This window comes from Crocuta crocuta, unplaced genomic scaffold, assembly GCF_008692635.1.
Source record: "Crocuta crocuta isolate KB4526 unplaced genomic scaffold, BGI_CrCroc_1.0 scaffold262, whole genome shotgun sequence".
Taxonomy (NCBI): domain Eukaryota; kingdom Metazoa; phylum Chordata; class Mammalia; order Carnivora; family Hyaenidae; genus Crocuta; species Crocuta crocuta.
The window spans coordinates 3,149,280-3,166,930 of NW_027528869.1; the positions used below are offsets into that span (position 1 = coordinate 3,149,280).

At 39.9% G+C, this 17,651-nt stretch overlaps 1 protein-coding gene across 2 annotated transcripts in view; it reads left to right on the forward strand.

Moving 5' to 3' along the window:
• Positions 1–16,888, forward strand: part of ERP27 (endoplasmic reticulum protein 27) — a 29,488-nt gene extending 12,600 nt beyond the window's left edge. The window contains exons 1-5 of one of the 2 annotated variants that reach the window (XM_077756389.1): positions 3,076–3,105; positions 9,044–9,160; positions 13,812–13,937; positions 16,026–16,223; positions 16,835–16,888. In XM_077756389.1, coding sequence (XP_077612515.1) covers positions 3,076–3,105; positions 9,044–9,160; positions 13,812–13,937; positions 16,026–16,223; positions 16,835–16,882 — 519 coding nt within the window. In that variant the 3' untranslated portion in view covers positions 16,883–16,888. Of the gene's footprint in view, positions 1–3,075; positions 3,106–9,043; positions 9,161–13,811; positions 13,938–16,025; positions 16,224–16,834 lie in introns of those variants that run through there. The other variant, XM_077756388.1, reaches the window with a different exon arrangement.
• The last annotated feature ends 763 nt before the right edge of the window (positions 16,889–17,651 follow it).

The window sequence follows — 17,651 nt, forward strand, 5'->3', positions numbered from 1 at the left end:
TAGTTCCACAAAGAAACACATGTGGGGAAGAAAAACAAGTGCTGTTGCTTCCAAGGTCTCGACAGGTTTTACAACCTCTAATGGGCACATTAGCTCTGCTTACAATCTATTCTTTGTAAAGCCCTGTTGATGACTTCCCAGAGCTGTTCAGGCTCCTTTCGCATCTGCTTTTTGTTTACCACTAGAGGCAGCCCTACTCTGAATGAACTCTGGGAACCCTGTGGAGGAGATTATTGCTGTGCCTTACTAAAAACAAACACACCAGTTCCGCCCCACTCCGTTGGCAGGTCTGGGAGAGGTTCAGCTTGTGCAGCCCCAACTCTTAGATAAACAAATTTTTCTCAGTTTAGACTTTCAAAAATTTGGTCCATATTTTAATAAGATTTTTATTCAGGAGTTTGGGATGATTTTTTTTTTTTTTTTGGAAAAAGAGAACATCAAGACTATTCATTTTTAAACTAGGAAATGGGAACCTGTTGCAAATTTCTTGGTACCTATCTTCATCTTAAATGTATCATTCATTCGGTTTGTTTTTGTTTGTTTTTAGTGCCTGGTTTATGATAGACACTATGCTACGTGTTTTTTGGTGTTCTAACTTTTAATTGCCACAAGAATCTGACGAAATCATTATTATCATCCCTGAATTACCAACAAGGAAGCTAAAGTTCCATGAGATCAATTTCAGTTCTCAAAAGTCTATAGAGTAGGGGCGTTTGGGTGGCTCACTCGGTTAAGTGTGGACTTTGGCTCAAATCATGATCTCACGGTTCCTGAGTTCGAGCCCATGTCAGGCTCTGTGCTGACAGCTCACAGCCTGGAGGCTGTTTCAGATTCTGTGTCTCCCTCCCTCTCTGCTCCTTCCCTGACTGTGCGCCATCTCTCTCTGTCTCTCAAAAATAAATAAACGTTAAAAAAAATTTTTAGTCGTTAAAAAGAAATAACTCCATAGAGTAAACAGACATCTGATTCATACCCAGCATAGCTGTCTCCAAATCATGCCATTTCTATGATACAATAGTGACTTTCCAAAGTCCTTAACCCTGACCAAAAAAAACTTTGTTTTTACGCCTAGATTCCATCTACTCTAATGCCCCTCATTCTAAAGCCTACTGATTTAAGCCACTTTCTCCTAAACCATTTCTTTACCGCCACCCCTGCCTTGGCACTACTTAAACCCTTGGATTATTTCTCCAGGTTTACTCGAGGCGTTATATGTTTTGGCAAAGAAGTCTCAGAAATTAGACATAGAGTTTTCAATTGGAAGAACATATTTAGAGGCAAACGGGAATAATGACAGGTAAAAAATATGAAGACCGTAATGAGTCGACAGGACTGGATGCTTTGAAATGTCTGAGCAATAAGAAGCCAGCAACTGTTATATTCACGGAACACATCACTCTCCAAAAATAGTGCAGGCCAACTATGTAACTGCGATCAGGAAGGATTTAAGCAAGTGAAACAATACTAAGTTGTGTATGACAACCTGTTCGGTGTGTACAACAGCTTGTCTTTGTGAGTGTGAGTGTAGGGAGACCCTCCGCACTCTCCCTGTGCTCTCATTGTTGCCCCAGTGGAGGTATAATCCTGGGTTGAATAAACCGTGAGCCTGTTCTAAAATGGAATTTCAGGTATTATTTGAATGTTTATCCTGCTTTGGGTTTTCTCAGTCACCTCTATTTTAGGAAATATAATTAGCCTAACTTTGACCCAATAGGATAGTAATGGAAACACAGTAAAAGCATTCTTTCATTCCTTATAGGGTTATGCACCGGATACTTATTATAGGAAATGCACCGCGGGGCGCTGGGTGGCTTAGGGGGTTAAGCTTCTGACTCTTGAATTTGGATCAGGTCATGATCTCACAGTTCATGGGGTCCAGTTCCGCGTTCGGTGCCATGCTGACAGGGCAGAGCCTATTGGGGATTCTCTCTCTCTGCCCTTCCTCCTCTCGAAAGAAAGAATGAAAGAAAGAAAGAAAGAAACGCACCTTTCCAAACAAAGAGAATCAAAAGGAACTAGTGTATAAAAATAAACTCATAGATACAGGAAGTAAGTTATGTCAAAGTATTAAGTATTTTCTTTTCTAAAGTATATATTTATGAAATATATGGCAAGCTAAACAGTTTATAAAAACAAACCCAGGGACATGAGGGTTTTTGTTTAAGAAATGATTTCTCAGTGCTATTCAAGATATTTAATACTGTAACTGTGGTGTAAGACAAGTTTAATATACTTTATGAAATGCTGGGTTGCTAGTTAAAGAAATACATAGGAATTCAAAAGAATATTGCTGAAGTACTACCGAACAGAAAAAAGACCTGATTAATCTGTTGGTATGATATTAGTGTCTAAAACATAACATAATCCACTTCAAATATTCTCGGGGAGTCTCAAAATTATATTTGAAGGTAGCAACTCTTCTGGTTTACAGTTTATGTTTTTCTTCTGGTGCCGCTTTCTTGGGGGAGAAAATAGTATGATATCTCAAGTAAAATTCTTTCCAAAAACTGGGAAAGAAATATACTAAAAAATGTTTCCCCAATTCTTGGTTTCAGGATCAGATTTTCTGACCAGTGCCTTATGCAAATAACTCCCTTTACAGAGAGAGATTTCCTGTTCAAATATTGTTTCCAGGAGCCCTATGCATGAACGTTCCAGAGTTTATTAATTTAAGAAAGAGTGAACCAGTCGGCCATGTTTCATTAAAAGAAGCACTACAATTTGGAGAGACTTGAGGAGAGTGGTTTTTATTAAAAACTCTTTGCTACTTCGAGAATGTTATCACCACTTAACATCCTCTGCCTCCAATAGGCCGCATTCCTTAAATCCAGAAACACCTGGAGTAACTGGCACTTCCTGTTCTCCCTGTTCTGGGAAATGGGAAGGTCTGCCCAGAAAAGAGCCCGAGAGGGTGGGGCTCCCTGGCCACAGCACAGCTCGGTGAGGTGAGGCGCAGCCGCTGGAGTTCCTAGACAAATAATCAGGAAGTATTTCCACATATGAAATATTAAAAGGGTCCTGATTGTGATTATAATGATGATGATTTTCATGTTTGCAATTAGCAGAGCCCTAAGTATGAAGGAGACATGCCAGCTGGCAAAGCAGGCTTTAAGCAGCCTTAGAGATTCTGTGGACTCATTTTCTTTCTCTCCTCACTCTTAGTGCCCAGGGAAGGAAGATGGGAGAGGCTGGGCCAGGTGTCCCCCTAGGAAGACGTCTCCTCTTGCTTTTTAAAAATTTTTTTTTAATATTTATTTTTGAGAGATAGAGAGAGACAGAGTGCGAGTAGGGAAGGGGCAGAGAGAGGGAGACACAGAATCCAAAGAAGGTTCCAGGCTCTGAGCTGTCAGCACAGAACGTGATGCAGGGCTGGAACCCACGAACTGTGAGATCATGACCTGAGCTGAAGTTAGACATTTAACCAACTGAGCCACCCAGGCGACCACCCCCCTCTTGCTTTTATATTTATATTTTATATTTATATATTTCCCAAACCTTCCACTCAGGAATCTGTGAATATTAAAACAATTAAATATACAAAGAGAGAGTTCATATTTTTTCATTTATTTTTATTTATTTTGAGAGAGATAGAGCATGAGGAGAGGGAGGGCCAGAGAGGGAGAGAGAGAGGGAGGGAGAGAGAGAGAGAGAGCAGGCTGTGCACCAGCAACAGTGAAGAGCCCGAGTGCTCAAACTCATAAACCATGAGGTCATGACCTGAGCCAAAACCAAGAGTCAGAGGCGTAACGGGCTGAGCCACCCAGGTGCCCCGGGACTTCACATTTTAAAACAACCTATAGTGTCGAAGGCCGGCTCCAGGCCAGTGCGGCTCCCAGCACTATAGTGTTGACGAATATTTTTTTCAAAATTCTTGTTTTGAAATACATGTTTTTGTACCTCGACATTTATTTATTTTTTAAATTTGAGTTGTGCAAAACAGTCATAAAATAATTAAATCACTATCTGAGTGAATGTCAGTATTCCTGTGCCTCAGTGCCTAACATGCAACAGGCACTCAACAAATGTATTACAGGAGATATATCCAGAATTCATAATATTAACCATAATATGCCTTGGATTTCTTAAAGGTGCATATCGCTTTTAACTAACCAATGGGAAACCACCTAAACAAAACAAGAGAAAAACTGGCAACGGGAGGCATCGTGGGAATGACATAATGAGCAATCTTGGATTCCTACTGTCTAATTTACCTAAATGAATTCCTTCCTGCATAAATTAAAACAACACTTACCTCTGACTATGCTGGATAGCCTCAAAGAAAGTAGCTTGGGGGTAAAGATAGTTCTGATCCAGAGCAAGAGCAGGTTGGGCAGGACCTATATGAGATAGCAGATACAAGAGAAAGAGGTTGAAACGTCCAAAGGTTGGTAGCTCAAAGATCTCAAAAGTGATTCGAACTATTTTAGGAAACAGAACTGTTCAGAAGCTAGCATCTGTCTGTAGGCATTGTTGCTATGTGTGATGGAAGCATTATCTTGTGTCTTTATGGCATGAGTAGATTGGGGGAGGGCAATGAAAAACTCTGGGAATAAAGATTGACAGTATCAAGTCCTATCTTTTAATATGCCTGAATACGGTGGAAAGGTAGCTCTAAAATGCAAATCTGAGGCAACAGACTAGGTAACGAGATAATTCCTTTCACCAAAAACAATTTATTTTAAAATCCAGGCAAAGGGTAAGGGAGCAAGGGGCTTTGGAGAACTAGCAAGAGAGAGAGAAAGATCTAGACTAAGATCCAGAAGATGAAAACCCAAAAGGAAAACCTCTATTGGGACTGCTTTTTGTCTGGGGGGATTTTCCTGTCAGTTCTTAAAGAAGCAGTCAAGAGGCTGAGAAGTTTGCTTTTTTGTGACACTCAAGGAACCTGAAGAGTAAATGTTGAAATCCAGGGCCCGGAAGAGGAAGTAGGAGGTAGATTTAGTAAAACAGCTTTTGCCCCACTTTGAACCCTAAAGAACAGTACCAAGAACAACAAATCATCTCAATCCCAGAAATTATACTAGGATGATCACATATGAAATTATATATGAATATAAATGGATATATATATATCCATGTACACATACATAGATATACACACACATATACCTTTACACATATGTAATTACACATATGTATCAAATATATAATCTACCCTCAGCCATGCCATAGTATAATAGCTGAAACTCAAAGAAAAAGAGAATAATTTTAAATCAGAGAAAAGAGATTAGCCTCAAAGCAATGTCAAAAAGGTAATACCAAGTTTCACAAGTTAAGTTCTCAGTAGAAAGAGTGGAATACTACATATAAAGAAATATATCTTGCAAAAACAGAAGGTAATTGTCAACATAGCCTTCTACCTCCAGCAAAAATTGGCTTCAAAAATAAAGCTGAAATATCCTTATTTTCAGCAACAAAACTGAGAGATTATGTCACCCAAGAGATCTTCCTCATACTAAAAGGTGTTCTCTAGACCAAGAGCAAAACATCCCAGATAGAAGCTCAAAAGTGCAGGAAGAAATGAAGAGAAGCCGAAATATAAAAATGTGCATAAATGTAAATGTATATTGACTATATAACAATAATAATAACATCTTGTGAGATTTAAAATTAAAATATACAATGTAATCATCTGTTAAGCCTTGAGTGTGGGGCCCACGAATGGAGTTGAATGGAGGAAAACTGTATTAAATGGTTCTAATCTCTACATTGTCCAAGAAGAGACATAATTGCCAGTTAAAATTAGATTCTGATAGCTAAAGAATGCATGTTGTCTAATGCACGCTAGTAATCCTCAAGAGAATGATCATGGAACATGTAACGTCGAAGCCAATCAAGGAAAGGAAGGAATAATATAAAATGCTCAGTCAATTCAAAGTAGTCCAGAAATAAAAGTGGGATTTGCAACAGGCAGAAACAATGGGAAATGCATATGGAATTGAATCTATTAGTAATTACATTATATAAAAATTCGAAGACAAAGTTTAGCAGACTGGATTAAAAGATAAAACTCTGAGCTTTTTACAAAGTTTTATTAGTAATTACATTATATAAAAATTCAAAGACAAAGTTTAGCAGACTGGATTAAAAGATAAAACTCTGAGCTTTTTACAAAGGACGTATTTTAAAACATAGAGACTCATGTAAAATATAAAGATAGATTAAAAGGAAAAGGATAGAGCTATACCATTCAAATACTTCCTAAAGAAAGCCTATATAAGCATATTAATGTTAGAAAAAGTAGTCTTCTAGGCAACAAAAATACCTAGAAATAAATAAAGAACAGTGCTTTATAATGATACATATTTCAATTTGCCCAGATTTAACAGTTCTAAATCTGTATTCATCTAATACATGGCCTAAGAATATATAAGCAGAAACTGACAGAATTGTAAGAAAAAATGGTTAAATTCATAATTATCGTGGGAGATTTTAATACTTTTTTTTCCCTAAAGTTAATTTATCTGGGGGCAGGGGAGGGACAAAGAGAGAGGAGAAGAGAAAGGATATTAAGTAGGCTCCAAACCAGCAGCTCAGAGCCTGACATAGGGCTGGAACTCAGGATCTGTGAGGTCATTACCTGAGCCTAAACCAATTGTCAGTCACGTCATGGACTGAGCCACCCAGGCACCCCAGAGATTTTAATATTACTCTCTTGATAAGATAAATTCGTTAAGCAATTCATTAAGAATATAGAAAATTTGAACTATAAAATTAACCAAGTGAGCCATTAATCTTTACAGAATACTATATTAAAAGACTGCAGATTATACATAATATTAAGGGCATATATAAAAGTTGACAAATGCTATAATAAAATGTAGAAATTAAGCTAGAAATCAATAACAAGATTAGATTAAGAAATACAGTTCTAAAGAGCCAATAGATTAGAGGAGAAATAACAGAAATTGGAAAACATTTGGACTGAGTGATAATGAAATCTACATATAAAGTTTATGGATGCATTTATAGTCCTGTAAGGGGGAACGTGTGTAGATTTTAATATATATTTTAGAGAAGGATGATGATAAAAATCAAGGATCAAAGCATCCATTTTAAAGTGACAGAAATAAGTTCCAGGTAGATTTTCGATCTATTGTGAAAGATAAAATAGTAATGGGTTTCTAGGAGATAAGAGAATTTCTTCATGACCTTGGTGCAGTCAAAGATTTTTAAGCAAAACAGAACAGAAACACACACTAGCTACCAAGGAAAAGATTGATAACCTCAACTACATTGAAATTACCTTCCGTTCATGAGCAATAACCCACAAAAGGGAAGGTCCCAGTGAAGGATGATATGCAATATAGAAGCAATAAAGGACTCATATGACAAAGTGTATAAAAGCGTCTTCAAACCAGTGAAAAAAGACAACTCAATAGAACAATAGGCAAATGATTTGAATAGACATTTCATAAAAGAGGACATACAAAGGGTTACCCAGGGAAATGCAATTAAAACCACAATAAGACACTACCACCCATTCACCAGAATGAATAAAATTATAAAGGCTGATAATGCCAAGTGTTTGGACCAATGGGAGCTTTCAAACAGTACAGGTGCAAGCACAAATTATTATCTATTTTAGAAAGTAATTTAAATTATTAAATTTTATAATTTTTAAGCTTATTTGTTCATTGAGAGGGAGAGAGCATGGGAAGGGAAGAGAGAGAAAAAGAAAAAGAACCCCAAGCAAGCTCTGTGCTGTCAGCACAGAGCCCAGCATGGGGCTGGATCTATAACCATGAGATCATGATTGAGCCAACATCAAGAGTTGGATGATTGAGCCAACATCAAGAGTTGGATGATTGAGCCAACATCAAGAGTTGGATGCTTAACCAACTGAGCCACCCAAATGCCCCAATGGCTTGGCAGTTTTTGTTAGCTGAAAATACACACACTGTCTAATGAGAAATCCCAATCCAAGGTATATGGTCAGCAGATATGTACCATGAACAAGAGTGTTCATTGCAGCATGATTTTAATAATTAGAACCTGGAAATAATCTAAATATCTGTCGGTAGTAAAATGAGTAAATTTTGCATATTTATACAAATGAATATTATATGCCAAGGAAAATGAACAAATTTCAGCTACATGTGATGACATGAATATGTATATACAAAATGTTAAGCAAAGAAATGAGGTATGCGTATACGAAATATACTGTTTGTTTCCATTTGCATAAGTTTTAAAAAAGAAAACCAAACCATAGGATTAAAAGGTGCATCTTTAAGAGCACCTAAATCTATAAAGGAAAGGATGAAAACGGCCACCATAAAAGTCAGATAATGGTCACCTTTGGCAAAAAAAAAAAAAAAAAGCACAAATTATGGATCAGAAGGAAAGACAAGGCATCAGGAGTTCTGGCAATATTCTACTTCTTTACCCAAGTGTTGGTTCCACAGTTCCACAGCGGTTTGCTCTGTGATAATTTTTTTAAAAACTGAGTTTTACGTTTTATGTTTCATGCTTTTCTCTGTATGTACATATTATTTCACATTAAAAGGGTACATACGATAATCTGATTATGTAAACGGATCCCCTTGACTTCAGGTTCTTAGAGTTTCATCTATTTAGCTCGGTTTCAAGGCCCTTTGGAAGTCTGCCCCAGCCGACCCCACTCACCCTGTCCCTCTCCTACTCACGCTTAACGGTAACTACTGTTATAGTTATGGCAAACTAACTACAGCTTCCAGAACATAGGACCTCTCATCTTCGTGTCTATTGCAAATACTGTTTTTTAAATTACAACTCTCTCCCCATCCTCACTCATCTAATCAAGTTTTAGCTATTTTTCAAGACGTACTTCTTCCTGGATGCTTCTCTGCTCTTCCTTTGGGTGACCTGTGTGGACCCATGATTCCCCTGTGATAACATTTCTGTATCCCACAGGACAGTGTGTTCTTTGAAAGTGGAGAATATTTCTTATTTCCCTGTATGTCTTTTGAGCTTTAGGGCCTGACATGTGGTAGATAGCCAATGAATTATCAATGAACAAAAACAGAACAGTGATAGTTTTTATCTTTTTTGTGTTACCCAGGTGGATAACGAACGATTGGATTTAGAGAGCAAAGACGTTGAAAGCATCGATGCCTCCAAATTAAGCCGCTTCATTGAGATCAACAGCCTCTACTTGGTGACGGAGTACAACCCTGTGGTAAACAATAGCCCTTGGTTCCAGACCCTTCAGTCCCTAGTCAGGGAGGGTACTTGCCTCCATACAGAGATCCTTCCCTCCAGGAGTTCCAATCCTTGAGCCAATAATAACAGTATCTGATATTAAGGGAACACTTCGCTGTTTATGTTGCAAACTTTACTCCAACTCTTTACGTTTGATAGACTGGTCCCTCTTCAACAAAGAAAGAAACAGAGTTAGAAACCTTAAACACTCATCAGACGACGAGTAAGGAAGAGAGCCAGGATGTAGAGTCAAGTGACGGCGTCAAAAACTTCTGAGTTTTGCTGCCCGAGAGTGTCCACTAGAAACAACTCATCCAAGCCACACTCTAGACCACGCTTTTCAAACAAAATTGTAATCTATGCTGAAGGTCCGCTTTTTTCCAAAGGCACCAGTGACCAATCCTCTTGCAAAATACAATGAAAGTAAATTAATAGACAAATGAAATATTAAAAAATAAAGCCCACGGATCACAAATTTGGATGTTAGAGCAATGCAGAATTTCTACGAAAGTTTTTAAAACCTTCTCCTGCCTCCTTGTCGACCTGTAACTGGCAATTCTTGGTCTGGCATCCCCTGCGCATCCTAGACCCTCCCAGTAACGTGGCTGTCTTTGTAGGTTTATCTTCTTTTGGTATTGCATGTTGCATGCCGCCTGGGTGAAGGCTTTGGTCCACCCATTCTGATCATCTGGTCACCTAACAGTCTACAGCATACACAGTGAATTACCTTCCATGTCCTGTCTTTCCTTTTCCCTGATATAGAAGTGATAAAGTATTGATTTCCATTGACCTCATCAGTTCTGAAATGCTGTGCATTCTCTAATATCAGTACTTTAGAGCACGTCGTGGTTTTTGGAACTCACAAAGCCAATTCACGTCGTGGTTTTTGGAACTCACAAAGCCAATTCATGCCCATTTTCTCACTTAATTTCACATTGAGTTTTTGAGGCTGAAGAGAGAAAATTACTATGCCCATTTTATCAAGGAGCACATTTAAGATCCAAGTGACCTACTCAAGGTCACATAGTAATAGGAAAGGTAGAACTGAAGGTAGAAATTTTAACTCCTGATGCACTAGCTTAGATTGTCTACTTCCATTTCACAGGAAAGAAAAGAGAGTTCAGAAAAGGGAAGTAAGTTCATCAAGGCCATATGACTAGCAATTTGAGCTTCAGAAACAGCCCTCTGCGCTTGTCCCTGCTTTTCTTCATGATCAGTCTGACAGAATCCTGTGGTTTTTCCATTGCCCCACACAGCCTTCAGTAGGAAACATCTCTTTTCCTGTTGACTAAATTCCTGTCCATCTTTCACACCTCCTTTGTCTTCATAGAGTGGTGACTCCATTTCCACTTTTGCTAGGATTTCAGACACATGCACCTCAGGGGTGTTGGCAGAAATAACTTTAAAAAAGCAGTTTTCTCCTAGGCCATCATCATTCTCATGATTATATTTGTAAAGGTCAGGAGTGCCTGTGGGAAAAGAAAAGCTGATCTGATAGTCCCTAGGTTTATGGCCTCGGGGTCCTGGAGTTCTGCGGGCTAACTGAGCAAGGACTGGCCTTCCTGAGTTCTGCCTGGTTCATCTCTCATCTTACAAAATAATGACATATTATTTTAATTCCATATTAGTAGTGAGAGAAAATCACACCAAGGAGAAATCAGGTAAGAATTCCTTTAGGAAAGCAAGTTTAACTCTTGTTGTGACTTCTACATTTCCCAAAGGTGATATTTTTCTCATTTGGAGACCTGCCTCCACTACTATAGCTATTTCTCATCTGCTGCTGATGCAGAGGTTTGCACCAGTAACAAGGGGGAGACAGAAACTCACAACCATGTATTAAGCCAGCAGGATACTTTTAATGCACACACTTGATACTTAGCTTCAGGGTGGAAAATCAGACTGTCTGTTAAGATTAAGTTAATCACTTCTGATATGCCCGACCCCTTCTGTTAAGACAGCTGCACCTTTTGACTCCTTAGCTTTGATTTCTTGACTTCTCCCAGGTTATCCCCACCTCTGCTCTAGCAGGATACATGCATGCTTTACGTTTAAGTATCAGGGTCCAGTGAAACAAGAGACTATTATTTACTATCCAATCTCCCAAATTTAAAGCCTAAGAACTGGCTTTAAACTCCAGGTAGAGGGGCACCTGGGTGGCTCAGTTGGTTGGGCGACCTTCAGGTAATGGGATTAAGCCCTGCATCGGCTTCCACCCTAAGTGTGGACCCTGCTTAAGATTCTCTCTCTCTCTCTCTCTCTCTCTCTCTCTCTCTCTCTCTCTCTCCCCCTTTGCCCTTTCCGCTACTCTCTCTCTAAAATATAAACAAACAAACAAACAAACAAACAAATTCCAGGGAGTAAGTTTTAGGAAAGAGCTCAATGAACCCTCCTTGCCTACATGTTGGCCACTACTACTGGCGAATCTCCACAGAGTAGTGAGTAGCTTCCAGAAGATTCCTACATAGCTNTTGCCCTTTCCACTACTCTCTCTCTAAAATATAAACAAACAAACAAACAAACAAATTCCAGGGAGAAAGTTTTAGGAAAGAGCTCAATGAACCCTCCTTGCCTACATGTTGGCCACTACTACTGGCGAATCTCCACAGAGTAGTGAGTAGCTTCCAGAAGATTCCTACATAGCTGTCTCCCCTTCTCAGCATCCTGGGACTCTGCCTGATCGTTCATTCATCCACCAAACTCTCTTCCTGTACACATGCTGGTTTGATAGCAATGCTTTCTGTATTTAGGAGGGGGAGGTGAAAAGGGATGGGGTTTGTCTAAAACAGAGACTCCTGGAGCACTGTTTCAGGAAAAGAAAAAAAGTGAAGTGGGGCACCTGGAGGGCTCAGTTGGTTAAGTGTCTGGCCTCAGCTCAGGTCATGATCTCACAGTTTGTGAATTCAAGTCCCGCATCGGGGTCTGTGCTGACAGCTTGGAGCCTGGAGCCTGGAGCTGCTTCGGATTCTGTGTCTCCCTCTCTCTGTCCCTCCCTCCACTCACACTCTGTATCTCTCTCTCTCTCTCAATAATTAATAAACATTTAAAAGGAAAAGACAAAAAGTGCAGGGAGCCAGTGCTATAGTCTCATGCTGTCTCTTCTCCTCACTCTGGCCCATGGCTGTCCTGCTTCCCTCCATCACAGACAATCTCATGGGAAATCACCATCTCTAAGCAGCAAAAAAAAGGGCCAATGCTTCTGGCCTCCTGAAGAGCTTATCTTATTTCTGAGGTTTCAGGCAAATGGCCTTCATTTGAGTTGGTTTAGATAGGGTTTTGCAATTAGCTATGTATAAGGCAGGACATCCGGGTGGTTAAGAGCATGGACTCTGGGGCGCCTGAGTGGCTCGGTTGGTTGAGCTTCTGACTCTTGATTTTGGCTTAGGTCATGATCCCGGAGTCGTAGGATGGAGCCCTGTGTCGGGCTCCACACTGAGCATGGAGCCTCCTTAAGCTTCTCTCTCTCCCCCACTGCCCTTCTCCTCTGCTCTCACTCTCTCTCTCTAAAAAAATAAAAAATAAAGAGCATGGACTCTGGAGCCAGACTGCCTGGTATGAATCCCAGTCTACCATTTATGTAACTTTGGGAGAGTTTATGCCTTCGTTCCCTCACCTATAAAACTGAAACCTTGGGGGCGCCTGGGTGGCTTAGTCGGTTAAGCGTCTGACTTTCGCTTAGGTCATGATCTCGCGGTTTGTGGGTTCGAGCCCCGCGTCGGGCTCTGTGCTGACTGCCAGCTCAGAGCCTGGAGCCTGTTTCAGAGTCTGTGACTCCCTCTCTCGCTGACCCTCCCCTGCTCACGCTGTCTCTCTCTCTCTCTCCTAGAAATAAATAAAACATTACAAGATATTAAAAAAAAAAACTGAAACCTTGAGGGTTAAATTAGTTATCATATGTAAAGACCTGGAAACAGTGCCTAGCACGTAACAAGCATTCAAAAGTGTATCTGAGTGCTCTTGCGACATGGAAAGGGACTGAGAAAAAGTAACTGATATGTTACAAGACAGATTTGTTGTCTATTGATATATAACAGATTACCCCAAAATTTATCAGCTTAAAACAGTAAAATTTTATTATCTCACAGAGTTCCTGTGGATTAACAATTTGGGGGTGGGGGGTCTGGGCTAGGTGCTTCTGATCCGGGGGTTCTTGTGAGGTTGCAGTCACTGGTCAGAGAGGTAGTCAGTCATCTGAGGGTTGAAGTAGGGCTACAGCATCTGCTTCACATGACTGGCAAGCCAGTGCCTGCTGTCAGCAGGAGGCCTTCGTTTTGTGCTGTGTGAATCTCTTCATAAAGTGGACTTGAATGTCCAACACTGAGACTGGCTTTCCCCAGAGAGAGTGACAGAAGAGAGAAGAAGGCAGGAGCCACTATGTCTTTTATGACTTCACCTTGAAAGTCATGCTCCATCATTTCTGAGTATCCCACTGGTTGCTCGGCTCAACCTTACTCATAATGGGCAATAGGGATCTATACGGTTTTATGACAGCCAGAAGGGAGACTTATGGAAGGCCAAACTGAAGGCTAGTTCTCATTTATATTTCAGCCTACTTATTTACTGGGTTGCCACTTATGTATTTTTTTATCCTTGTCTCTTTCATTTAACTATAATACCCTTCAATTTACCAGACTGCGATTGGCCTATTTAATAGCATGATCCAGATCCACCTTTTACTGATGATGAACAAAGCCTCCCCACAGTATGAGGAAAGCATGCACCGATACCAAAACGCTGCCAAGCTCTTCCAGGGGAAGGTAAGTCTGGAATGGCAGATACCCTTTTGAATACTCAGTACCACGACACTAGAGAAAGGGAGATGGGTTCAGGGAGATTAGATAAATAAGGAAAGTGAGTACGCTTAAGAGATCATGAAATAAGAACTTGGACATAACAAATCACACTACTCTTTTTTAAAATTAAAGATGTTGCCATTGCTCTATTAGGTATTTACCCAAAGGATACAAAAATATGGATGCAAAGGGGTACATGCACCCCAATGTTTATAGCAGCATTATCAACAATAGCCAGCCTATGGAGAAAGCCCAAATGTCCATCAACTGATCAATGGATAAAGGAGATATGAGATACATATAATATATATAATGGAATAATACTCAGTCATCAAAAAGAATGAAATCTTATCATTTGCAATGATGTGGTTAGAGCTAGAATGTATTATGCTAAGCAAAATAAGTCCGTCAGAAAAAGGCAAATACCATATGATGTCACTCATATATGGAATTTAAGAAATAAAACAAAGAACATATGGGAAGTGAGGGGTATAAAAGAGAAGAGAGGGAAACAAACCACAAGAGACTCTTAATGACAGAGAACAAACTATGGGTTGCCAGAGTGAGGTGACGGCACTTGTGATGAGCACTGGGTGTTGTACATAAGTGGTGATTCATTGAATTCGACTCCTGAAAAATAAAAAATAAAAAAAATTTGAAAAGGCTGATGAATGAGTTTCCTAAAAACAAAAAAAATTAAAACTTAAAAAAAGGTACAAATATTTTCAATATGAATAAAATGAAATGAAGCAATAAACATAAACTTTTTTGCTTGAAAATTCCAAATGTTAAATTAAATTAAGTTAATTAAAGTTAAAGATGTATTTCATACTATTAAAGACCTTTATAATCTTATCTTCCCTTGGTGGTGAGTCTATTTTTTTTTTTTCTGTATTGAAAAGCGAAGAAAAAATAGAGACCTAAAGATGCTGAAAATAAAAATCACCCTCGGGGCGCCTGAGTGGCTCAGTCAGATAAGCGTCCGACTTCGGCTCAGGTCATGATCTCATGGTTCGTGGGTTCGAGCCCCACGTCGGGCTCTGTGCTGACAGCCAGCTCAGAGCCTGGAGCCTGCTTCACATTCTGTGTCTCCCTCTCTCTCTGACGCTCCCCTGCTCACACTGTCTCTCTCTCTCTCTCTCTCTCTCTCAGAAATAAATAAAAGATTAAAAAAATTTTTTTTTTAAAAATCACCCATTAGTCACTATTTAATTATTCTTTTCCATTGCCTCTTAAAGTTTTAAACTCAGGACTTATTTCTCATATAAAGCACCTATCATACCTGGGGCCTACTAGATGTCTAATAAATGTTTATTTCTGTCCCTTCTCTACTTTGCATCGTTCTGTTTGGTATCACTGAAATGGTAAAACTTAACCCAGTTCAAAGCTAGTGCATTAAACTAGAGACATTTTCAATGCTGACAACTGTCTGGTAGGAACATAAACTGACTCTGGTAGTTGTTTCCCTAACACTGGAAGTTTTGCGTGTTTCTAAATGCAGACGATCCTCTAACAAGAATATTATAAAGATTTCTCCTTTGGATACAAGGTTTGATTTAATAATATAAAATAGTTGACGTTTATCAAGCAGTTATCATATGCTTAACCGACTGAGCCCCCCCCCGGTGCCCATAGGCAGTTATCGTATGTAAAAACTAAACTGGAAATACTAGATGGATCCTCTCACTTCATCTCCCCCAACGGAAGCCTATTTTGCCAGTGAGAACACGGAGTCTCAGAAAGGCTGAGCACCGTGCCAAAGTCACACAGCTAGAAAGTACCAGAAACAAAACTTAAAATGTGTTATCTGCCTTTAACCATGAGGCTCTCCTTGCTTCTTTAGCTAAAGTTGCTTCCAATTCTGTGTTCTTAAAATTTTGTACACCTGATCAAAAGGGTAAAATACCAAAGCAGTGAAAAACAGGAAGAAATCCATTCAGTTGGATGACACAGAACATAAGTTCAATGGGTGTAAGCTGCAACAATTATGAGAAGTCTCTTTCTCCTCCGGACCTCAGATAGATGTTTCCCTTCAAACCTCTCCAACTGCAGATTCTTTTCATTCTGGTGGACAGTGGTGTGAAGGCCAACGGGAAAGTGATCTCATTTTTCAAACTAAGGGAGTCTCAACTGCCCGCTTTGGCAATTTACCGGACTGTAGACGAGGAGTGGGATACGCTGCCCAGAGCAGAAGTTTCAGTGGCGAACGTGCAGACCTTCTGTGATGGATTTCTAGAAGGGAAACGGCTGGTAAGTGGGAGACTTCAGGTAGAGCAAGGTGAATTTTCCGCTTTATGTCCTCTTCTCTCCTGGTGCATAAAACTTCTTGAGGCTCTACTGGATTTGACTAAGGGCAAAAGTATATGAGGATATGGTGGACAGGATCAGAGGCTTGTTAGGATAGAATCGTGAGAAGAGAACTACACGTGCATCTTTGGAAAGGTCTTGCACATTCAAAGGAGCTGAAAATGGGGTTTTACCCTTCTGTAAAACATAACATTCCTATAGATAAGAGCTCATGAGATGAAAATTAAAGGTGAATTAAGGAGTTCTTAAATAGCTCCGTTTGCTGATTTTTTAAAACCAAGAGCCCCGGGGCGCCTGGGTGGCTCAGTCGGTTAAGCGTCCGCCTTCGGCTCAGGTCATGATCTTACAGCTCCTGGGTTCAAACCCGCGTCGGGCTCTGTGCTGACTGCCAGCTCAGAGCCTGGAGCCTGTTTCAGAGTCTGTGTCTCCTTCTCTCTCTGACCCTCCCCTGCTCATACTGTCTCTCTCTCAGAAATAATTTTTTTTTCAAAACCGTAAAAAAAAAAAAACCCAAGAGACCCAAATCTAAATAACAATGTCATGATGTTTTTCAGAAAGAAAATCGTGAATCAGAAGAAAAGACTCCAAAGGTGGAACTCTGATCTCTCCTTGATACTTGCGCGTACTACTAAGAATTTACACAATATAAAAAAAGGGCAACTCAAACTTCAGAGACACTCACCAATAGGATCAACAGGCCTTACACACAACACACACACACACACACACACACACACACACGTCCATTTTGTTCCTTAAAATCTCATTTCCTTTCCTTTCCTTATCCTTTCTTTTAAATTGTGCACACTCTCTCAGTACCCATCCAATCTTCTTCTACGCATTCATACTGTGTAGTCCCATACACGGCAACACACACCACTGAATGGAGCCTTTAAGAGGAATATTGTGCTATCTCTTTGAAGGGGAGGCATTCCCGGAGGGAGGATGGTCTGATTTGTCCTTTAATATTGAATCTGTACACTGCACAGGATGTACATGCAACATAGTTTCCGCTCTCTAGCTGTTACTTAAGGGTTGAAACTCTACCTTCTTCATGAGCACATGACCCTCTCTAACTCCCAACCCAGAACAAAAAGAAAGTTTAAGTACCTTTTGCAGAATTGCCTTTTTGCCAGTCAAACGAGGTTTTCAAGTCTCTAAACTCAGCAGAAACAGACTAGGTAAAAACTCTATGCTTGTTTAGCGTTCCTAACTCTCCATGTGAATCAACAACCGCACAATAAATAAAAAGCAGTAACGTTATAGGAAAAGACTGGCATCTCTTTGCAGGCCAAACCTTTTGTAAATACCCAGCTGCCCAATTAAGCAGTAGGCACCTCACCCTTCGGGGCCCACTGTTTAGTGTCAGGC